A 25114-nucleotide genomic window follows, 5' to 3' on the forward strand; every position below is an offset into this window, starting at 1 on the left:
TGTGACAAAGCCATCATAAAAGCTAATGGCACTTTATCGTGCATCAGCAGATGCATGACAAATAGGTCCAGGGAGGTGATACTTCCCCTCTATCGGGCGCTGGTCAGACCGCAGTTGGAGTACTGCGTGCAATTCTGGGCGCCACACTTCAAGAAGGATGCGGATAACCTGGAGAGGGTACAGCGAAGGGCAACTCGTATGGTTAAGGGATTGCAGGCCAAGCCCTATGAGGAGAGTCTGGGGCACCTGGACCTCTTCAGCCTCCGCAAGAGAAGGTTGAGGCGACCTTGAGGCTGCCTATAAATTCATCATGGGGGCATGGAAGGGAATTGGTGAGGATTTACTCACCAAGGCGCCCCTGGGGGTTACAAGAAATAATGGCCACAAGCTAGCAGAGAGCAGATTTAGACTGGACATTAGGAAGAACTTCTTCACAGTTCGAGTGGCCAAGGTCTGGAATGGGCTCCCAAGGGAGGTGGTGCTCTCCCCTACCCTGGGGGTCTTCAAGAGGAGGTTAGATAGGCATCTAGCTGGGGTCATCTAAACCCAGCACTCTTTCCTGCCTATGCAGGGGGTCGGACTTGATGATCTACTGAGGTCCCTTCCAACCCTAACATCTATGCAAGTCCACAGGGCTGTCTACGATGCACCTGAGGGTGCTGAAGGAGCTGGCCGATGCGATTGTAGAGCCACTGGCCATCATCTTTGAAAACTCGTGGTGACTAGGGCAGGCCCTGGATGATGGAAAAAGGGCAAATATAGTACCTATCTTTAAGAAAGGAAAGAAGAAAGATCCAGGAAACTACAGACCGATCAGCCTTGCCTCAGTCCCTGGAAAAAAATCATGGAGAGGTTCTCAAGGAATGCATTTCTAAGCACTTGGAGGAGATGATGATTAGGAACAGTCAGCATGGATCCACCAAGGACAAGTCATTCCTGACAAACCTGATTGCCTTCTAGGATGAGATGACTGCCTCTGGATGCGATATACCTTGACTTTAACAAGGCTTTTGATACAGTCTCCCACAGCACTCTTGCAAGCAAGCTAAGGAAGTATGGGTTGGATGAATGGACTCCGTAAGGTGGATAGAAAACTGGCTGAATTGTCAGGCTCAGAGGGTAGTAATCAATGACTCAATGGCTAGTATCAAGTGGATACTAGACACTATATACATATACAGTCTCTAACCAATTAGAAAAATAGTCCATTAAGGTATACTTTAACTGATGTGACCTTTCTACACAAAGGCATCAATTTCCTGTCCCATTCAAGAGGCTAGATTTTCAAAAGAGCTTAAGGCAAGTTTGGCAAGTGTTCAGCACCCACAATTAAGGCCTTCCTTTCAACAGAGTTCAGATCTTGTTTAAACACCTAGGGCAGGATTTTTAAATACTGTACACCAACATAGCATAGAAGCACAAGCTTCACTGTGATTCTGTGGATCTGTGTTCCTAAATCACTTTTCCACTTCTGAAAACCATGCCCATAAATAACAGGCAGATTTTTTTTAAAGAAGTTCAGCACTCACTAGCTCCCACCATGATATTTGTATGCAAGTTTTCATAACGGATTAGTATCCACCACACTGGCCTCCAATTTTGGTTTCTGTGTGGGAGCTGAAGTCTTCAGCATCTCCTGATAAGACCAGATTTTCAACATTCTTTTGGAAATCCTTTCCATGAACTACTTGCTATGAAGGTGGGCAAAATCCACGTCTTAATTTACAAGCACTGAGGTGGAATTATATTTGCTAACAAGACACCAGCTATAAGCCTGCTACATTAGGGGCTGTTGTAAACAGAGGCAAGAAAATGTACCAAGACAACTCAGGGAACTAGAGCTATAGAAACTTAGTCTGAAATTCATTTTCACTACCCTTTTTCCTCTGCAGAAGAGAGACTTCCTGGATTTAGACAGCCAAGAGAGATGTCTGAACGTGTGATCCAGAGCAAACAAGTACTCTCCTGAGTTCATGCGCTCTTGTGCTGGCAAACCCAAAGTAGTTTGGTTACGTAAGAGTTTAAGCAATGGAGCCCTCTTGCTTCCCTACCTTTTAATGTGTTTGTGTTAAACCCCGTTTTATTTTAGGATGTTCTTCATTTTCAGCAAGCTTGACTTTTGCTTAAGAAAGCCAGAAATTAACATTTGGACTGCTGACAGGTATAATATGAACCAATACTTTGTTGAAACATTTTTCATTAAGAGATTTTAAAGTGCTTTCAAAAGGTAAATAAGTAGTAGCCTCATGATTCTGACAGTGATTCAAATTTCTCTACTTGTCTAATATGTGGTTATGGTCATCAAAATTAACATAACTCTAGCTACTTTAGCTCTATATCGTCTATCTATCTATTCAGGATCACGTATATTTGTGTGACAAAAGCTATTGTTTTTACTTGTTAACACAGCAGAACTAATAGAGATCTGAGAGCAAGAGGGAAATTCTTTTTGGGTTCTACAAAAATCAGAATTGTTCACTAAGTTCTGACTGCAGAACCTATTAAAAGTATTGATGTGCAAGGCAAGGAAAAAAATTAGCTGCATTTTCAGATCCTAGCTTGAGTTTGCAGGACTAGAAGTAAGGGACATCTTTTTAACTGTAAACTGAGCACACCTTGAAGACAAGTCACAGAGAGAAAAAATGAAATCCCATCAAGCCATTTTCAGAGTCACTATTCAGAATACAACTGCAATGCAAGTGACATGTCCAGTAACTAAAAGACAGCAAATTCAGGTATAGAACTCAAATACCCACGTTCCTGGTCCTTTACCTAAAATACCAGGTACTACACCTTTCGATTTTAAGCAAATTAAAAAGGCAAGTATAGTTCTGGTCATCTTTGATAATTTGGTTTCAGTATTCCAGGGAATAAAAAAGATGGTAAACCTATGTCATGGGCATCACAAACTACTCTTAGGTCCCTACCGAGTCCCAGACAGCGTCCAGCTCTAGATCTGGTAGCCAAACAGCAGCATCATGTTGTAATGTGCTGCTGTTTTTTAAATCTACCACAAGCCAGGAAGGAGTCCACATCTACATATAATGAGAAATATCCAGCTGGAAGGGGTAGTCACTTAGCATAAAAAAAGTCTGGGTGCAGAAGCAACGTTGATGGATGCTGTATCTTTTATATAAAAACCACCTATTCAAAAGACAAAAAGATACTTATTAAAATGCATCACCATTACTCCATGCAGTCTTGGAATAGTTTTCACTGTCAAAATGCTAAGCCTTTGCCAGAGTGCCATCAAAGCAAAAAATAATCAAACCATCCCACTCTTTCACTGTTCCAAGTATTACTTTGAAACAACAGGTATCATTTCATTAATTTATATTACTTTTCAAACTGAGTGCATATTAGACACTGCATTAGTGAAAGACTCCAGGTTATTGAACACGATCAGCTAAATGGAGCAGAAGTAAGGTCAGCACTGTTTTCACCATTTATTAAAGGCGCTCTGTAGTTTCACACAGAACATTTAGGAAACACATTCTCAACTAGCTAGTGGAAACCAATATATATATATATATATATATATATATATATATATATATATATATATATATATATATATATATATATACACACACACAATATATATATATATATATATATATATATATATATATATATATATATTAGTTCATAACTAACCCAGCCAGAGCCTCACTAGAACATGTAGGGTCTGAACAATCATCCTGGAGGTGCCAGGTTTTTAAAATGCTTTCTGGGGCAATAGAGGAGAGAAGAAAAAAAACAAAACAAAAAACAAAAAAAACAACCCCTGCCCCAACCCCACAATAGGACTTGTATTGGAAATATTTTCACAAAAAAAGGTATATCTATTTTGTATTTTCAATATACCCATATGTATTTTTGTACTTTCGTATTTCCAATATAAGAAATTCACTACAAGATGTATAACTTAATTTAAGATGCACACATGAAGGCTAACTGAAAGGCAGGATCTCTCTGCAAGGTTCACATCTGGTTTACTTTTCAGGTTTGAAGAGAACAGCAGCAGGTATTTGTTTCCTACCATCAGAAAAATAAAAACCTTGCAGTTACTGGAGTGAGATTCTCATTCCCACTCCAGCCCTTTTACACCAGGGAAGAGTCCAGCTCTGTCCAGAGAATTACGGGAAAACACTGCAAGACGTTCTTCCCGACACCTCCCCTTGGAGCCCATACCATACATGGTGTTGGGAGCATGACCGGGATTAGGATGTGTCTGGACAAGGGCCACATACAGGTCTTAAAATGTCTACCTAGTAAATTCTCCCAGTAGAGATGAGAAGTGTGTAAGCATTACTTAATTTCCCCCAGGGGAAACATGTCCCTTTTGTGAGAAGATCTTCCAGATGTCAACCGGTCTGGTCCAGGAAGAAAGTGAAGAAGTGAGGCAATGCTCCCCATGCTTCTCCAAATGGGGGGGCTGCCTGGTCAGGGGAATGGGCAGGGACATTGCCACCCATACATGAATTAAGGTGCATACAGGCTAGTCCAGGAGAGGACAGGAACAACAGGGCAAAGTTTCTACCTGCTCAGCCAACCAGGATCCTCAATGCGAGGAACTGGGGAAGGGGCAGAGGCAGCTGCCACCCCCAGCAACTAGAGCAGAACAGCAGCTATTTTCTGACCTCATGCCTGGGTCCCAGTCTGGTAAAGGCACAGAAAGCAAGGAAGAGGCTGAAGATCATGAAAGATTTCTACCTGGGGAAGTCTGAGACATTTCCACTGGCAGAAATGAATGCCTGTTTATTGTCAGGATCACAGCATGAAACTTGTTGAGATTTTGGCCAGGTATATAGCTTAGATGACAGCCCCTAAAGGAGACAAACTTATACACAGTCCCTGAAGCAGCCCACAATTTGGAGGGTGCACAGGTGGCCACAAACTCTCCAAATCTCTCTGGACTGTAACACTTAAGTAGGCAAAGCAGAACAGTTCAATCCTCTACATGGAGGTAGGCAGGAAGGCGAGAGAGGCCAGGGAATCAACTCCATCCCCTGTTCATGGCTGAAAGTGCAGCCATGACAATAAACCAGGGACCCCATGCTGCAATATGTCACAGTAACCTTGCTCTTTGCAGTAGCTGAGAGACTAGGAAGAAGACTGTTTGCTGCTGTTTTCTTTGCTGTCACAATTTAGCCCTGGCAGGAGCAGAAAAGTGCTTTCAAGGCATGCTAGCAAGAATGCCATATACATTAAGGCAAATAAATGTATTTCTATTTAAGAGGGCAAGATAATATTTGATTCACTTCTTCAGAGATTAATTAATACCATAACACAATGTTAACACTCGCTTAATGCTCTTTGGCGAGCATTGTTATCACAAACTGTTCTGCCAGAATACTTAAATATTTTCTATAAAGTTACACATTTTAGCTTTGTGCATTTATCAGTCTAAAAGCCAATTTGGTGATTGCACAGAAGGTACCGTAATTTTCACATCTACTGTCACCGAAGGATATAGGTTTGGGGGTTGTTTTTCGGAACAGTGACAGCAATGCTTCTCCAAGCACCTACACACCTGTCAAATTGTAAAAAAAAGTAGGCAGTTCACTACATCATTTGCATGAACAATCACAATCAGGGAAATTAAAAAAAAAAAATCCATGTTAAGATCTTGAAAACAACTTATATTTGAAAAGAATCTGGATTCAATACTGCATCCCTACACTAAAACTGAGCAAGAGAAATTTAACTTATCATCTTTTCTCTCGCAAAAGAGATGGCTTATAGAATAAAGCAAATTATTATTGTGTTACAAGTGCTTCTTCCAGTGATGACTGTCTCTTTACTTGTAGTACAGCTCAAAAAGTACAAGTCCACTAAAGAACATCAGATCCACAGTATTTAAAACCAATTACAGAACAGAAAGAAAATATATCATTATTCCCATTTTATTTACTGGGGAAAATGAAGCACTGGAAAGTGACAGCTTGTCTGAGGTGATGAATCAAAAAAGTGTTACGAGTGGTATGTTTTCCTTTGGTGGAGGTTGGGGTTTTTTTGGACTTACATGTGAAATAGGAGCCATCTTTAGAGAATCTAACACTGCATTAGTTCATATTTAAATATCTTTTCCTGAAAAGTAGTTATTTAGAATATGCCAAAATTATCTATCCCTACCCCACAACTGGGAGGAAAAGAATAGGTACCTGGTCGGAAGTGGACTTTGCAGTTATTTCCAAAGTCCTTGCTGTGGCCGCCTATCCAGGAAGCAACGCACAACACCTAAGAGTCGACAAAAACCCATGTTCTACTGGCAAACAAGAAACTTTCAGATTTTTTTAGGAAATCCTCAATCATTAGATTCTCCACTTGTGTAAAATTAGCATAGCAGCACTAAACCACTGGAGCCACATTGATTTACCCCAGCTGATCTACTAGCATTATATACAAACTGCCACTACCATCAGTCATTAGAGAAATTGGTTGCTTTTCTATTTGCTCAAGCAAGCCATTAAAAAAAAATGGTTAGCATCCAAAGCTGCCAGAAGTTCAGACACCACCTCATTACTGGAATAAATTAGGACACATTTTCAAGTTCAGTGTTATCAGGAAACAAACACTATAATTAGGACCAAAAAGGAGACAGCTCTGATTAGAGTTCACTTCCTCAATAAGTAAAGGGAAGTCTGAGGAAAAAAAGAATTAGCAAGGCACTCTTTTTTTGAACAATTTCTTCCCCAGAATGATACAGATCCCTATCTTTAACCCCCCCAAATCAGGAAGATACGGAGTTCAATTTATTGGTTCCCTTGTCCTTTCTTCTTGGAAAGCCTTTGGCAACCAATGGTGCAAAATAAATCTAAAAAAGCTTACTAGATTGGACTGAAAGCCCAGTAATTCTTCCATCTTCTTTTTGCCATAGGCTTTCCAAAGTCATGTAAAACAATTCAGGCCTTGTATTTCTTAAGCAGGTAACACTGCTCGCAACATGAACTAACCAAAACCAACAACAGAGCAAGCCACAGGAAAAAGTAGTCACAGAGACTGGTGAGGGTGCAATAAGTAAATAAATAAAAATCATCATTTGCTTTTGCCTGGTTAATAAGAGCTCCTCAGAGAAATCTTCCTAACCCAAGTGCCAGATTCAAGTTTGCTAGAGAGTTTTTGAAGAGAGATGACATACACTGAACACTTAATAAAAACCTCAGATTTTCCCTTTGCCAGTTACCTGCTGGCCTCCTAGTGCTCCTCTACTCTCCCTCCTCCCCCCCGTACAGAAGCAATGTGTATGGTTCCCAAAACAGAAAACCAGCTTACTTTAGACAGAAACATACCTACACAAGAGGTACTAAACTAGCACTACTGCAGCAGAGGACAAACAGATCGGACATTGCAGGAACTGAAGGAAAGTGCCATTAACTCATTTGTGTTTACAAAAGTCCTGTTTTCCCATGAGCAAAACCAAACTAAACTAAAACTTCATTCTCTGTGTAAAAATAAGAGATTAACAGGTATGGTAGCAATGAAAGTCTCTTGACCCAAACAGCATACAATTTCACAAGCAGGCTTGTCTTCGCCACTCTGGATTGCAAACTGCAGTAAATCACTGGGCTCCTACCCTCTTTTTGTAGGCAGATGTAGAACAGAGTAGCACGAAAACCCCTATTACTCAAATTAACACAGGTATTACTAGTATCCATAGTACTGGTTGAAGTCAAGGAGAGCTGATAGCATGGTTCAATATCTCCACTGTTCTTTGCTTGCATACTCTGCAGAACAGCTGGATGCAAAAATCTGAAGTCATCGGTGACATCTGTCAAAAGCTAAAGGCGACAGGGTTTTTAGTCTCTGAAATACCAAACTATCTCACCGCACTGCAGAACTACATCAGACAATAACATACTTCAGTGAGACCCTCCTCATCTGACATTTGAAATAGGGTAAAATTTAGAAATCTCACTCGAGGGGGAGGAAAGAAGTCCTGAATGCAACTCAAAAAAGGCTAATCCAGGAGTATTCAGCATCAAAAAGGCATTAGCCAAACCATTTTATTATAGCTCATTAAGATCAAGATGCAGTCTTCACCAAACCAGTGCTGGAAATTTGCTGAAATGACTCAGTCATAGGCAGCCCACTTCAGAGACTCCTCAAACCTGTCAAATGTGTTGCATGAGAAAAAGGGTGCAATTTGTTACATACAGTTACTATTTCTAGCTAGCTATACACTTCTCAAACAACCTAATTTGCTTCAAATTATTTTATAGTGTGCTTCAGTTGTGCTAATTAGCCACCTTCAGAAGATTACAACCAGTGGAGAAATATTTTTGTCCCAGGGCGATTTTAATATAAAAATACCCAAAGATATCCATCCAGGAAGAGCACACACCAACTGCTGCAGCTTCCTTAGCCTGACGAAGGGTTTTTGAACCTGAAAGCTTGCTTAATAACTATTCTCCAACCATTTCGGTTGGTCTAATAAAAGATATCAAATTCACCCAAGGAACCTTGTCTGCCTAAAAATACCCAGGGTATTTTGAATGTATGGAGGCGATTGTTACTATAAACTCTTCTTGAACAAAACTACTGACCTGATTGTCAAAAGCGTGTCACCAGAGCAGCAATGCTTAACCAGGGTGCCACGGCACTCGGGGTGTCCCAAGGATTTCTGAAAGGTGCTCTGAGGTGAGGAGCTAAGTGCAGGCTCAGGTTTCTCCCTTCCTGGCCACTGCCCCAACTCCACTACCCAGCCCCACTGCAGAGAGACAAGCACCGTAATAAGTAGTGTTTTTTTACATTGGGTGCCACTCAATTCACAGAAGTTATGGAGGGTGCCTCAAGCCAAGCAAGACGTGCCTCACACCTCAACAGGTCAAGAACCACTGCGTTTGTGTAAAGACAGTGCTCACTATTACTCAGCTGCACCTGAAATAAGATATAATACAATTTTCTAGTTACAGGCAGTCCTCAGTTGGTTCCTGAAAACTGAGCCTTAAGTCAAAATGTTGCAACTCTGAACCAATTTTCTCATGAGAAAGCATTATAAATGGGGGGTTGGTTCTTGAACCAAGGCCCAATACCCTATTTTCACCAAAAATACCCCAGAATTGTGTACTCGGTCAATTATAGATGAGTAATATAGCTACACTAATGTATTTATATTGTAAACAGCAATCATATTGATTTGGAAGGACTTCTTGGAGGTGACTTCACTGGACTTTTTGAAGGGTTCTTGGCTGGAGTCTTCTCAGGAGTCTTGGCTGCAGGTTTTTCTGGAGTCTTGTCTGCTTTCTTAAAGAAAGCATCCAAGGAAGTTTGGACAGATGTTCTCCAGGGAGATGGGTGACACAGAGAACTTGTTCACTGGCGTGGCGTCACATCAAATCAAGCGTTGTAAAGTCGAAACTGATGTCAGAAAGTTGAAACGGTGTCAATTTAGGAACATTGCAAGTACAAAACTTTGCAAGTCGGGGACTGCCTGTACCCAACAGTCTCGTATAAACCCGATGAAAGGAAATGCATGTCAGAACTCCCCTATCCATAACAAGTGTGCATGTACCCAATGAATATTTCAGCACGCCAGTCAAATGACTTGAATGACTGAGAGGAGCCCTTAGAAAAAAAAAAAGTTTTTAGATTTGAAAATTATTTCAATTCTAATACAAAGTCACTTGTAACAGAGTTAAGGAAAGCCTCAAAAAAAAATCAGTTACCCTGACCGAGTCCCATTAGTAAATGTAAAAGATTCTTGTCTGTTTGTTGACAAGTGTTTTGGGTATTCTACTACCAAATTAATAAAATCTGTATGTGTGAAGTTCTGCCAGTCCTTCCTTGGGACTTTATGAGGAAGGAGGTCAGCAGGAACACTGCATCTCATGAAAACTTCTGAGTTGATAATTTGTTTTCATTCTGCTTCTTCTTGAACAAGATCTTGGCTGGTCAGGATTTTTCATAAAAAAACAAAACAGCCAATAGCCCACTGAAGATGACAGCAACCTCACCAGTAGACTGGTGGTTCACAGCAAGGATTTGAATTTGAGTCTCGTCTATTCCAGATGAGTACCCTTGTGCCCTAAGCTTTTTTTTGGGAAGGGTGACATATAAATCTAATTAATAAATGCATACATAGACAATGGTGGAGATACTGTTGGGGTATGATTCTCATTTCCCTCCTCCTCCTTCACCCCAAGTTTAGAAGCCTTGCTAGCAAAAGTTTCATCAACTCGCATCCATTTCCACATTCATGAATCAGCATGGGTTTTGGTGGGGGTTTTTTGGGTTTTGTTTTAATTAAAAGAAAGATTCTCAATTCACTCTGTTAGGAAAGAATGTTTGAAATCTACCATTTTCAGACATCCTATATTAAATACTCTATTTACACAGCTCACTAAAATTAGGGATGTCAAAGTTTAAATGTTTAACTGTTCACACATTGATAATCGGCCGTAAAACCATGCTGGTTATCATTTAGCACCAGCCAAGGAGCAGTCCCATGGGGAGGGGCATGGGGAGAAGCGGGAAGAGAAGTGGTGTGCAGTTCCCGAAGCCAGAAGGGCAGGCAGGTGGGACAGAAGGAAGGAAGGAAGAGCGAGGAGGAGGGACTAGTACCTAGCAGGGCAGGGAAGGGAAGGGGGGGGGGGGGCAGACCTGCAAGGGGCCTGATCCTTCTTGTGGCAGTACAGCCCTGGCCCCTTACCTGCCATCCGCCCCAAGGCACATGTTCACCCACTGCTGGGAACTAGCTGGGCTCTGCAGACCCTGACGCAGCCACTTGCAGTCTCCCAGCTACCCACCATGGTCAGCCCAGGCTCCAGGCAGGCCCCTGCTGCCCACCACAGAGCCCAGGCTGCTCACAGCACGTGGCAGGAAGGCTGCAAGCTGGGTCTGCAGAGCCCCAGCCTGGCTCATTGCTGGAAGCAGGTGCACACATGCCTCAGGGTAGAGGGCAGGAAAGGGTCGGGGGCTTCATTGCCACAAGAAGGATCAGGCCCCTTGCAGCTCCCCTGCCATCCACCAAAAAGGTGCGCATGCACCAGCCAAGAGGTGCACAAAAATGCCTAAAAGTGATCTAAGGTTTCCACTGTACGAAATACAATGTAACATACTAACATAAAACTTTTAATTTTTAAGACCAGAAAAGTCTACCATTTAGTTCACAGTGACAACCCGTCAGATCTGGAGCTGGGTTTCAATTTCCCCGAGGTCCTAACATGTTTAAGAGCAGCCCTAGCTCTAAGAATTCATATGTTAATCATCAATTAAAAAAAAACACTTCTAGCCAAGCTAAATTAAAGTGATTAAATCCTTATATATGTATTTTGATAACTTTTGAAGAAATAAGCAAACACATACAACATCCATCTCTCTCTCTCACACTTAAAGCAAATTTATCCAGTTTCCAAGCACTCAGTTTAATCCCCAGTAACAAGCTTTCAATCAGATGAAAATGGCATATACAGAGCTCTCTGCATTCTGATAGTAGTTCTTTAACAACAAAAACTTTCAGCAAATAGACGAATCCTAAATTCTGGGGAGTGGGAGGCGGTTTGTCTACAACTATGAATTCTAAAAAACCATGCTTTATGCATTTGTCTCATACAGAACATTTTCAGTTCCAAGTAAAATGAGGTTTAACACATATGTTGTTAACACACTTGCATTTCATCTCTTGATGCTGAAACTCAGATCCCGAACTAAATCTCAAGTGAAAAGTATCTCCATGGTTTCTATCTGATTGAAATGATTGATCAAAGCTACAGAAGTCGTCTGACAGAATAAGGACAGAACTCTTGTATACCCATTCCTTATTTATGGAAATAAAAAAGGAACACACAGACATGCATCTGCAATGGGTGCAATTGAGGGGAAAAAGGGGTAGTGACATTGTCAAACCATACAGGAAAGAAAATGTGCAAAGCTTTTGTTGGAATTCAGTGGAGTCCCTGGATCTAAAGCTTGCATGTTGTCTATAGTTACGACAGGCAAGTCATGCAACCCAGACTTTGCAGTTTTATATGCCAAATCCAACAGACATCTCAGGATGCTTTACTTTGGGAAACAGATTTGCTGACTCACCATCTCTACCCCTGAAGCACAGAACACAAATCTAAAAATAAATAAATAAAAAAAAAAAAATACAAGAAGAAAGTATTATCGGAAAGTTTTCCTTACTTGTTTGGTTACTTTTTTAAAGGAATTGTAAATGCGTAAATAAATAAATTCTCTTATGGAATATCTTTATGAAGAATCTTAGCCAGAATATTGTTGTAGCATCTTTGGTTCCAACTCCCATGTAGATTGTAAATTAAAAATAAACCTCCTTCATGTACATTAGTTTCCTGTGTATCATCTAGTCACTGACATTATAGTATACCTTCTCCTGATGGAGTATTGAGCATGGATGAGATATAGGGAAGAGTTAAGCTGATGTCCATTAAAGAATGCTAGTAGATTAAGTTCTATTGGAGTTCACTCTCTTCTTGTTCAGACATGAGTGTGGATAGCAAAGAATTCCCATTTTAGCAGATGTTTGTGAAGAGTTACTGAGCTGTGAATTATTCCCTCCGCTGAAATAGTTGTCCGTTCCCTGTAGGCAGTAACTCCCAGGGAGGCTCGTCTCCGTTTAGAAATATGAATCTCAGTAGAAGTGACGTTGTGTGAGTTAATACCACTGAATCTTTACCAAATAAAAAACATTTGGTCACTAAGGTGCCTATACATATGTAGCGAGGCTGCTCCAATGCGCTTTAATCCGGGCACCAGCGTACTCATTATCGCATGCCAGCATCTCATAAATTAGCATCCTTGTGCTAAAAAAAAAAAAAAAAATGGTGGTGGAGACACTAACTAAAGCTCATTTGACAAACTTTAGTTAAAGCACGCCCACCACCATTTTTCAGCATGGGGATGCTAATACAAGAGATGCTCCGGGCACTCCAATTAAAGTGCCACCCCCACCCCCCATGCTCCTGAAGCACATGTATAAATGCCCAGATGCCAAGAAATCAACAGGGTTCTTAGAAAGAGAACCCTAAGAAGTAACTGCCCACTGCTCCACTCCAGAGAAAGACTTGGGGAAGTGAGAACAAACTAGAAGTTTTACAAGTTAGAACCCACAGTTGCTAACCAGGCTCTTACTTGGAGAGGGATTTTTGATTGGTAGCAGTCTCAAAGTCTTCCAGGCAATCCCTAACTAAAGCTATAAGGGGGCGTGTGGAGAGGGGATCCGCACAGCTTCTAGGAAGAGTAGAGATACTAACTTGGGGGACAAGAGGAAACAAACAAAACACTTATCTGAAAATGCATCTATCCTGTTATAAGCACTACCTAGAATTATGAGTTGTGTGTTCATTATGCATATATGGATATACTTAGTGTGTACTCCCTCACACTTTTCTGCGAACAACCTCCTGTGGGCTTCCTGTGTCATGCACCAGCAAGTGAAAGACATTATTTTCATGCACTCTTACAGTCCCATTACACAGTACACACACTCCTCCACGCCTACAAGTAGGTGTTTCCTAGTAATGGCAGCCATAAAACCAAAACTGTAAATCAAGATGCAGCAAGTGTGAATCAGCACCGAACATGAAGAGAATAGGTCTGAGAAAGCGATAGTATCCTTCTCAGATGCTTCAAAGGTCTACATGCCAGGAGCAGGAGGAAAATACAAAGCCTGTTTTTCAAAGAGATCTATGCTCAAGTCTTAAGTCTCTATCCTGCAAACATTTATACACATGCTTAACTTTACCTGATGTGAGGAGGTCTATTTATTTGCAGGTTTGGAGCCATACTATTTAAAGAGAGTGTACCAGAATTCTGTAATAGCCTATTTTGAAAAAGAGAGGATAACAGTATAACTTTACCTACTCTTGTGGATTTCTATTCAGAAATCTACCCATCAAGAAACCACTATCAGCCACGTATGGTAGTTATTGCTAGTTTCCTTCTTATGTTTCTACATGTTCTTTTCTCATTGTGAACTCATGAAGACCCACTTGCATGGCAGGGTTCCCATGGGAGGTTATAGTCAGGCAAAATACTCAATGGAACTAGTGCTCTTCTCCCAATCCAAGAGGTTCACAGTCTTTCCATCTTATTTAACGCATTTTTGCCTCTTTACTGGACAGAGGAGAGCATTCATGCAATACAGGAGAAAAATATTTTACTATACTTTGATTTATCCAATAATCATTAGCATACAGCTGGTTTTTATACTACATGTTTGGATAAAGCTAGACACCACTCTAAAACTGAATAATCCCAAGAACGACTTTGCTTGGTATACTGTTAGTCTGAAATCAGGGTAGATTTCCTTTGTTTAAATCAGAATGTTATGAGGTACTCAAAAAAGGTTAGAAACTGGGTTAAAGACAAAATTATGCCCATACAAAAAAGTTGCGTTACTGGCTTGACTCAACCTTCTTTTTCCCCTTCCTTGTATATCAAAGTCCTTCTTCACCCCTGCGCAAATTAGCAATAAAATGCTATTAAGTGGGAATTAAATATTTTGCGCTCACTGTGCAGTTAGAATCAAGTCCACATTTTTTTTAATGGAATTTTGAAATTTCAGGCATACCACACAGAGATACAAGAGCTAAAACTATCAATGTTTTCAATTGCTTTTTTTTTTTTTTTTTATTTAAACTGGAAACAGGAGGCTGATGTCTCTATAGCTTTACCTCTTTTGGCACTCTATATCACAACAGATTTGATCTCTCAATACACACAACTTACTAAGAATTAAGGTCAGTTTTGTTCTGGTTTTTTAATAAATTAAAAACAGTCACCCTGGATTACAGAAATGTAGGCTGATAAGCAATTAAAATACTAAAACACTTTTTTAAAACAATTTCTTTGCAAGAAAATATCTTCTGCTTAAATGTCATTAATCCTCCAGCCCTAACCATTTCCACACTTGAGATGCTACCCACAAGCTTCCATTAAATACCACAGAAACAGAAAAGATAAAACACTTCCAAAGGCTGATGCAGGTGAAACAGGGTAATTAATACTAGTGTTAATTTTAAACTTAATTTGACCAGTTTATGTGCTTGTTGTTCATTTGGTGGGGGAGGAGGGGGAAGAGAAGTTCTCAATCTTTTCCCTTTAATTCACAAGGATGATAATTTAAGACAACTACATTTTTTTAACAAACTAGCATTTTTGCTACTTCCTGCTTCATAGGAGAACATTGTTTTGTAGAAAAATGTAATCCATTATTCTTATAATACTGAATTAAATATAAACCTCAGGTGGAAAGTTGGTTGAGGGTTTTTTGTTCTGTTTTAATATTTATACAAATTAATACAAAATTTAGATATTGAAAACCTTTTACAAGAGCACTAATATGGTAAGTTCTAGCATGGAAAAAAAATTCTACCATAAAGTTCTCTGCTCAGTGACACTTGTGGTTAAGAGTCCAATCGCAGTTTATTGTATTGTGGGTAAAGAGAAACAGCCTTTTAGAGGAACGTACTACACAATTCGTAATGCTTACATAGTACTTCAAGGTATGTACAGAAACAAAGCAATTCATCCCTATGTAGTACATGCTAAGTTAGCACAGAAAACAATGTCTGACTGTTTGGAACCATAAGAACCCAAACATAAAATATCAGATACATTAATTACAGTCTAAACATTATAATGAACCAATTTAAAAAACTCCACATGCTTCTGTTTTACTACAGTACCTTATAGTTTACTCTTTTAAAAGTAATTAGTCTTCCTAGTGCTAAACCGATTTATGCTTTCTAAAGCAAACCAAAACCTTATTACAGTAAAATCTTTTTCCCCTTGCTGCAATTATGCAATAAAGCAGAACTGAACAAGACACTGAAAAAAACAAAACAAACAAACAAACAAAAAAATAGATCTGCACTTTTTATTTGCAAAAAACGAATGATATAATATTGTTTAGGAATTGCACTATGTGCATTAATTGTTAGCCAATTAAATATTTCAAACTATTTTTTAATTCATTCACCTAGACACAATGAAGGAAGTGACCCTGGACTTCCATCACTTTTATTACATTATTCATGTTATAGTAGCCTTTTCAATATTATTAAATTTACATTTCTAATCCAGTGAAGGAAAATATATACATGCAGACTTGAACAGGTGGCTATAGACTGGATGGGCAGTATTCCGTTTGAAATTATCCTAAATTTACAAGGCCTTATCCAGCAAGTTTACCTTCATGCCATATATTTGGAAGATTTGTTATCCTGCCATGAACAGAAAATGAAAAAGACAACAGCTTGGAATGCAGTAAGAGACGCATTATTTATACATCCACAATTACTGTGTACATGCAACTGCTATTCAGCTGTTTCAGAGGCTTTAGGGTCTAAACTTATGGACCATATCACACACACAGCTTTCATTTAAGCCAGTGGAAGCCATGTACATCAAGGATGTCGAAGATATGGCCTGCAGGTCATATCATTCAAACCCTGGTGCTGCCTGTGAGTTTGAGTCTGTGGGGCTGGTCTGGCCCATGAATTGGCCCTGCCCCAAATCACCTGGCCCATGGAACCAGATGAGTTTGACACCACTGGTGTGCATGAACGGTCTAACTTGAGGGTTTAGATTTTTTTAAACCCAAGGTAGAGTGGAAGGAGGTAGTGGTCATTTTATCACCACGTTTTATAAATCAGCTCTGCAGAAGTCTGACACGGAGCACAGCAGGTGAAGCCACCAGATATGCCAAGGAGTAGCCTAATGAACGTAAGGACCTTTGACAGGTTGCCTATGAGCCCTGCAAAAATAATCCGAGTCCTTGTCGGGCAGCTCCCCCAGCCCGCAGGACAGAACCATCCCTATTCAGTCATGCTGATCAGCCGATTAACAGGATTGGGTAGGGAACAGTGGGCTAGGCACCCTGACAGCTTGCTATTGGGTGGGTGATCAGGAAGCAGGCATTTCCCTTCTTCTTGCAGAGGGGAAGAGAGAGCAGGGGACCATGGGATACTGGAGGTTTCTTAGACATGACAGTAACTGGCCAGATGTGAAAACTGTTGTGAAGCCACGAAGAAGTTATTTCAATCAGCAACTTTTGGGGCAGATTTGCCATCCCTCAGCATTTGGTCAGTCATAATTTGTTATAGGAAACTTGTGTGTAGACCACAACAACAAGTGTAACATATGCCAGAGCCCTAACTCAATTCCACTCTCCATTGAGGTCCATTTTACAAGGGGGGGGAAGGTGAAAATCCCAGGGGAAAAAAAAAAAAACAAACGCAAAAACATTTGATGAAACAACAAATGAAAATGTTTGGAGTCAACGTGTCTTGCTGTCCCTATTATACAACAAGCAACATTTTCTCGACAAAGACTTTTGCTATGAAAAACCTGTGATGTACATACTGAATGACTGTCTATTTCCTTTGCAAACAGTATTATGAAATGAATTCAAAGATAATTCCACATAATTTCCTGGAATCATCTTTGACTATCAAATAGGGCAACTGTACTTAGAGGATAATGCTAGCTATTTAGCAGCATTTTTAATCCCCCTTCAACAAGACTGAAGACAGTGAAGAGAGTATAACTTGGCACCATTTAGCACGTTACTTTTCTCACAATTTTTTTCCCCAGGAATTACTCTCGTGTATTATTTGTAGGGGCTGGATTTATTATTATAGATACAAAAAAGTCTTACATCATCACCCCATACATTGTATATTGACAAGGATAGGACTATCTTTGATATTCTATGCGTTTGCTTCTCTCTCCATCTGAGCTTTCTTCCATGTAACTTCATACTCAGGGAATACCTTTCTTGATGTTGTCTGGAAATATTGCCATCGTTCAAAGGTACCACACAGATCTTCTGTTTATTCATTCTACCTTTTTATTTTTCAAAACAAAATTTTAGAAGTGCTAAATCATACTATGCATGAGTTTCGTTCACTAATAACAATCTTATTAAGAATATGAGTACCTCAACAATGCCAAACATCACTTAGCTGTTTTCACAAGAAAACAAGTTATTTTAGTGAAAGATAAATGAACACCAAGTACACATGGAGCTAAACAAGCTCATCTGCTTTGATGTTTTATATCCCCATTTGTCTTGAAAAAAGGACAATGCCACCTATCAGTTTTGCCTGTAATTTAGTGCATGCTTTCAAAGACAAGAAACAGAAAAACCCAACCCCTCCCTCCTCCCCCCAAAGAACAAAAAACAAAACCCACACACCCTGATACCATACACGGAGCTACTTTGCATGTACAACCAGTCTCTTTACATGCAGTTTAGATCATGGGGACACGATTTGTCTTTACACACCTTTCTGGGCACAGGTATTTTAGCAGACATTTTCACCCAATTTTCTGAGATCATTAAAATACTTAAGCACGAATTATGGCATATGTTTGAATGTAGTCATTTAAATGATAAATCCCCAATTACAGTGCCATTTTTATGACAATGCTTTACTAATACTTATTATGTGTTTTACTTAAGATAAGAAGCTGCAGTTTAGTTTCCTTTGGGTTTGAGCATGCATTGCAGAACTGCTGCCACCTTTCAATCCAGCTAATTTAAATTAAAATATATTTAGTCACGTTTAGTCCAAAATAAGTACCCTGAAAGAAGCTTGTACCAAAACAACTATACTGGTTTTAGGAAACCAGTTTACCTAAATTGGTGCACACTGGTATGAACCCTGGCCCTTGCTGTGCTGCTTCAAGCTGTGCAGGGACTTCTGCTGCTATGTTTCAGTGATAAACTGTTAAGGTAATAGGAGATTAAGTATAGCAAAAAGGGCTCGGGTAAATATCAAAGTTACAAGAAATTCTAGAACAAGTCTGCCTCAATTTCACTTTTCTCCAGTCATGGAATTGTTATGTGGATGTGTTAAAAGGAGTCTATACTCAAAAAAGGAGGAGGAAAATATTAATAGTAGCAGAAGTAGCAGTAATAGTAGTAGCATTAAAAAAAAAAAATGCCTATATCCTTATGCATGGGTAGAGAAAAGTATAGACAGGCTTGTTCAGAGAGGCATGAGCTTTACTAGGCTACTATGAATGCTCATGAGAAGCTCAGACCTCTCTGAACAAATTTGCTTATAAAGGTTCCACCACGCCCTGCCTTCTTTCACAGAATTTACATTGACTAGTTGCATCAAAATAAGAGAGACCTATACTTTGTCTCCACTTGGATTTTACATTGGAATAAGTATCCCAGTGTACATACACTTTTTGTGATATAAAAAGATAGCGCCTACAAATTACAGAGTCACTCCCTTTTACAGGGAACAAGAAACGGTATTAGAATAAAGAAAACTTCTCTTTGATAGAATTCTCTTCCTGCTTCTTAAAAGAGCTTCTGCCTAGGATGTTCACTCCAGCCTGGCCTAAGAAATGCTGCATTTAACTTCACTCATGTGGACCCTGCATGGTCACATATTTTGGATAGGTGCAGGAAAGGCAGAAGTTTGAAGGGAAGGGATTATCCCAAATTATTTAGTAGAAGAAAGAAAAATAAACTCTGTGTGCTAGTAGTGTAAAGGGACATTGATGAAAATGAGATTCAGGCCTCTAGAACATACTTTACAATTGTCATTATATATTCATGCACCAGTATGACTTTCTTGGCTTCTAACAGAGGGGGGGGACCAAATTTCCTAACCCTTCTAACTGCAAACCAAAATGGACACAGCCAAGAGCCACAGAAAACAAAAACTTTAGAGGCGCACATGTGCCAGAGTCAGTGATCTATTCATAGCGCCCATATTCTAAGAATACTGTAATGTTAAAATAACCACTTAAATAAGCAAAAATTAAAATCAAAATAGAAAAAAAGAGTTGAGAGAGAAAAAGAGTATGTTTATTGAAATAGTCTCATCAGGAGCAATTCTTATATTGCTCAAGAACTACATGCAGCTCATGAGCCATGTTTTGGTCACCTAACCCAGGGGTGCTCAAACCCTGGCATCTGGGCTGGTTCTGACCCTCAGCACCATGTAATCTGGCCTGCATGGCTCCCCACAGATCCATGGGGAGCCCTGCAGGCCAGGGCCCGATTCCAGCGTGCAAAACGGCAGAAGCATTGTGGAGCTTGATCCTGCAGCGCAGAGAACACAAAAATGTTGGTCTGGAAGGGACTCCCGAATCATCCAGTCATCTACTGTCATCACAGCAGCCGATCACAATCCCTTTCATAACATTATCAAGACCACTATTTTAAGCAATTTTAAACTACTCCTATTGGAAGATTAGTGCTTCTATCCTCCAATGCTCAGAAAGCTCCTTTTTTGGACTGAAATGTACTCATGGCTAGTTCATACCCATTAGTTCTTGTGGCCAACACTGTCGTCTAGCTTTAATAGTCTTTTCTCCATCTGGTGTTTACTGCCTAATGTATTTACAGAGAGCAATCATATCCCGCTCAGCCTATTTCACTAAGCTAAACAAACCAAGCTCTTTTTGCCTCCTCTCCTAAGAAAGGCTTTGCATTCCCCTAAAGAGGCATGAAATTAACGAAGCTAACTACGCTTACGTGTGCATATGAAACCAGGCTATGAGTAACTAAAGGACACCCAGCCAGTAAGTAACTTAGAATGGCATAAGTTGAGCAAATGAACTACTACAGGTGTTATTAGTTTTACACGTGCACGGCACTTTTCATTCCACGGAATCTTGAAACATTTTACCAAAACCTAGGTACTTCTATAATGTATAGCAGGATTAATTTACTTGGACATGGTAGAATTTGGAAAGGGAAAATTAAATCTAAGGATGAATTTATAGGTTAAGGCATAACAAAATAAACAACCCACAGCGCATCCTAATGAGGGTTAGTGCTTGGGGGGGAAGATGGGGAGTTCTGGGTTTTGTGATTCGTTAATTTTGCTGTATAAACGAGGACAGGTTGAGAGATGCGTGTTATACAAACCATATCATCAAAAGAACATCGGTCACCCCTCATCCCCCACAGGGCCGAATATGGGAAGCAACATCTGATCCCAAATAAGGGAGCTACACAGAAAAGCTCCTTAGTACTGGAAACTGAAAATGCTAAGACATCCTCTCCTTTATGAAAATAACACTTTTCTTTTTAAGTGACCTTAATTTCATGATTCTTTGTAAATTTTCAACCACAGGAGTGAAGGGACAAATCGGTATGTAATCCCAAATTTCCATACAGCGGTCCAGTGAATGACATTTCTTGGCAGGAGGAACATTCATCGGAAAGGCTCACTTTAAATTTAGGTATCAAAATTAATTCATTCGTTTGACACATGCCTCGGTTTCTCTCCTGCAAACTGACAATAATAATGTCTACCTCTCAGAGATATGGAAACATCAAACCAAATTACATTTGCAAAGCCCTTAAAAGGTAACTGAACAAGAAATGGCATAATTTCAAGGTATTATTATATTTTTGCCACACAATTCCCAGCAGATGCTGTGTCACTTAAACCATAACTCTCAACAGGGATCATCACTTACTGTCAGAGCAGGAAGCTGAGTTCTCAACAATCTATTTGGGCACCAAAATAATAAGCCAGATTTTCAAAAAGCACACTAGATATTGAATATTTTAAAAACTGGGTCAAGCATCACAACGAGTGCTACACATTTTGGAAGTCTCTTATTTAGGTGATTAAACAGAAACTGAGCTCAATGGAAAAAAAACAACAGGCTCTGATTGCAGGGGCTGAGCACTATCACTACATGACTAACACAGCCGATAGGACTTCCATTTCAGATGCTGTCTGAGAAGAGCCACAGCCGTATTTCTTGTAATTGTTTGCCTACCTAAGAAAACAAAAGGCTGATTTCATCCTGCTGGGTCAGGAACTTGTGGCTCCATGGCACAGCAGTTTTCAAACCACAGCCTGTAGTTGTAATCCATCACCTCAGTCTAACAATGAAGTGATGAATGCAGACCTGTTGCCTCTAGCAAACTCCTTTGGTAATACTCTACACTACAGCTAGCGTAACTGTAAGCTTCTCTAGTGATCCCGTTTTCTTCGTCTTGTCCCATAAATTCACAGATTATTGAAAAATAACAAGTAACAATTTAATCTGTGCAACCAAAATGCGAGCTAATTAGATGTCCCTTTTCACCATGCACAGCTACTCTTGGTTTAGTTCTATACTACATTTATATAAGAGGAAGGCAAGATTTTTTGGGTAGATGTGATATCTTTTATTAGACCAGCTAAGTAGTTGGAAAAAAAGTTCTTTGCAAGCTTTCAGACACAAGCACCTTTCTTCAGGCATAGGAAGGGTGTTTGTGCCTGAAAGCTTGCTAAGAAGTTTTTTCCAACTACGCACTTGATCTAATAAGACATCACATCTATCCAAAGCTTACCTGCCTATGTCCTTAGACAACATGGCTACAGCCAAGAACTCTGCAACATATACATACATACACATTCATTTGAATAGTATATCAAGGAAGCGTCAAATATTTTTACAATAATACTCTTTTAAAACCCTGCAATACGGATGAGGTAAGTGAAATCTGGATCTGATATAAAGGGGAGAAGTTTGTTGTTTTTAGTCAAGGAAAAAACTGCCTTGACTCATTACAAACACTACCTAAGGCTACCCGAACTGAAGGAAGTTACAGAATTTGCATTTTTGACTTGTTTACGCTGTGAAACTGACAAGACTTGAGGCACCACCTAGTTCTTCACACTTTCACATAATCAGTTCCTCCCCAGCTGAAGACTCATTTTCGAAGTATTCAGCAAGCAAAACAAAACCTCTATGGGAATCATTTAGATTCTTTGAATGCCAAACTATGCTATTTGCCGTGAGGTCTAAAAGCATCAGGGATTTTAAAACACAGTAGTTGAGAAGTTCTGCTCATGCTGTCCCTCACTTGTGCATTTTGTTTTCCGCACAACGATGAAGTATTTCCTACAAAACAGTGCTCTCACTTTGCATTGCTGAAGTCCTAGAGAAGATACAGCAACAATTTTCTCCAACATCCTCAGTGCACAAGACCCAGCCCGGCCACTAGCAGAACAAACACTTGAGCTCAGCTCGCCCAGCCCCTGCCTCGCCCAGCGCAGAAGTAACACCCAAGCCCTGGGGACGCCGCACTCACTCTGCAGAGCTGGTCCCATTGACGGTGGAGCCATCCGGGGTCGGATTCAGCTGGATTGGCATCGGCTTCTTTTTCGGCATTTTTAAATAAACAGAACGCGAGGCTTAAACTACTAAGAAACCTTTTTTTTCCGATCAGAAAAAGAGGACTCCCTTCAGTTAGGCAAACTTAGAGGCTCCCCTAGCTTGGAGGCGGTCTTCGCTGCTAATCAGCCCGGCGCGCCTCTCCCTGCTCCGGATTGCTCTCCGGCTACACGGGAGTGCGCCCCTTCCTCAGCTGCTCCTGATCTCCCAGCTCCAAAGGCCTCTTCCCGAGTGAGAAGCTCTGAGCTGCTCCGCGATGCAAGTGCCCTGGATCAAAATGTGCCCTTTTTCTGCTACTGTGCATGTGCAAACTTCTCGGGCGGCGCTAGTGCGCAAGTGTGCAGAGCCCGCTCATGTGCACTGAGGAAGTGAAGCTGCACTGAAGCCTTGCCCTTACCCTGTCCTTTACCCTCAATTTTACTTCCCGGGGAAGGCGTGGGGCTAGTGGTGTTGCCTAATGGGAGCTCCTCTTGCAGCTGCTCTCATCCACATCCCTTCCTCCTGGGCTCGGTCAAACTGCAAGCCGCAGAGCCATGAGGGTGGAAACCAGCACGGACCCGGGCAGAGGTCGGAGAGAGAGGAGGGAGGAGGCTAGCTTCTTGCCAGCTGCTCTGGAGCGGAAAGCACCAGACACCGACAATGCCTTCTGGCTTTAAAGACGGATTATTTTGGCGCTAATAGTTTGACATTTAACAAGCGACTTTGCAATATTGAGGTTTGCAAAGAGACAGCAGGAAGCTTGCAGGACAGTTTGGGTTTCCCTTCTGTTCACCTATTATGCACTCATTTGATAGAGACTTTTCTTAGGACCCGGTGCCCCCACTGCGTTCTGTAGGGTGTCTTTTTTTTCCAAAAGAAAACGCGCTTTTTGGTCCCTCGTGAAATAATTAATGGATCTCATGTATTGCAACTCCAGTGGACAGTGTCACTTCCAACATCTGTACATCGTCTCAGTGACTCTTGGACAACACGTCACAAGGACAATGCTCTTAGTGTGTGCCTCATTGTTGAAAACGCATGTGTCATTTGAGCAAGTGTTGGTTGTAGCTGTGTGGCTCTAAGGGCGTAGGCAGACAAGGTTCTGTGGGCTGAGGTGATGTCTTTTATTAGACCAACTAAATCGTTGGAAAAAATGTTCGTTGCAAGCTTTTGGGCACAAAAGCTTGCAAGGAACAATTTTTTCCAACAATTTAGTTGATCTAATAAAAGATATCACATACACCCAAAGAATCTTGTCTGTCATTTGAGCTATGCAACTGTGAAGTGGGCAGAAGGATTTTACTCTTAAAATACTGTTAACCTTCTGTGCCATTGAGACTATGTCTATCTAGGAAAAGGTGCATTTTAACACGTTAGCTAACACATACTCATATGTTAAAACCCTAGCTTTGCTGCGTTAGCTGGTGTGAAGTCAGTGGAACGATGCCAGTTGGTAACAGCTAAGGATCTAGTCAGGAGGGCGTATGAGAGCATTTTAGTTTTCATATGTGTTGCCTATACACGGTAAACCCTAGTAGAGAACTTAGGGTGGGCCTCAACTGGCCAACACTATTGGTTGTATTGCACTAGAGCAGGGGGTGGCAATGTTTTTGGACAAAGTGCCAAAAACACCCACAACCTCGATTTGTAAGGTCTTGGCTTGCCAGGGGTGAACAGTGGCAGGGCCTGATCCTTGTTGTGGCAGTTGAGCCCCGGCCTCTTCCCCGAGGTGAACATGCCAAGCAAAATGCCTTCGTGTGCCACATTCTGGCATGCATGTTGGGGGTTGCCTACTCCTACATTAGAGCCTAGGACCCCTAACCATGGACTAGGACCTCAAAGTGGCATGGCATTGTACAAACACAGAACAAACAGAAGACAGCCCCACCAAGTCACAATCCAAGAGCAGAACAAGAGACAAGAAATGAATACAGAAAGGGTCTGAACCATATGGCACCACACAAAGTAATACTGATGGGATCTACCCTGAAACTGTGCGATGAATGAGTCATTGCCA

General features: G+C 40.7%; 1 protein-coding gene across 1 annotated transcript in view; it reads right to left on the bottom strand.

Annotated features, from left to right (window-relative positions):
• Positions 1-23475, bottom strand: part of MAP2K1 (mitogen-activated protein kinase kinase 1) — a 54108-nt gene extending 30633 nt beyond the window's left edge. The window contains exon 1 of the mRNA XM_006264232.3: positions 23036-23475. Within this exon, the coding sequence (XP_006264294.2) occupies positions 23036-23115 (80 nt within the window). The 5' untranslated portion in view covers positions 23116-23475. The remainder of the gene's footprint in view (positions 1-23035) is intronic.
• Between the last annotated feature and the right edge of the window lie 1639 nt (positions 23476-25114).

This window comes from Alligator mississippiensis, chromosome 11 (genome assembly GCF_030867095.1).
Source record: "Alligator mississippiensis isolate rAllMis1 chromosome 11, rAllMis1, whole genome shotgun sequence".
NCBI classification, from domain to species: Eukaryota; Metazoa; Chordata; order Crocodylia; family Alligatoridae; genus Alligator; species Alligator mississippiensis.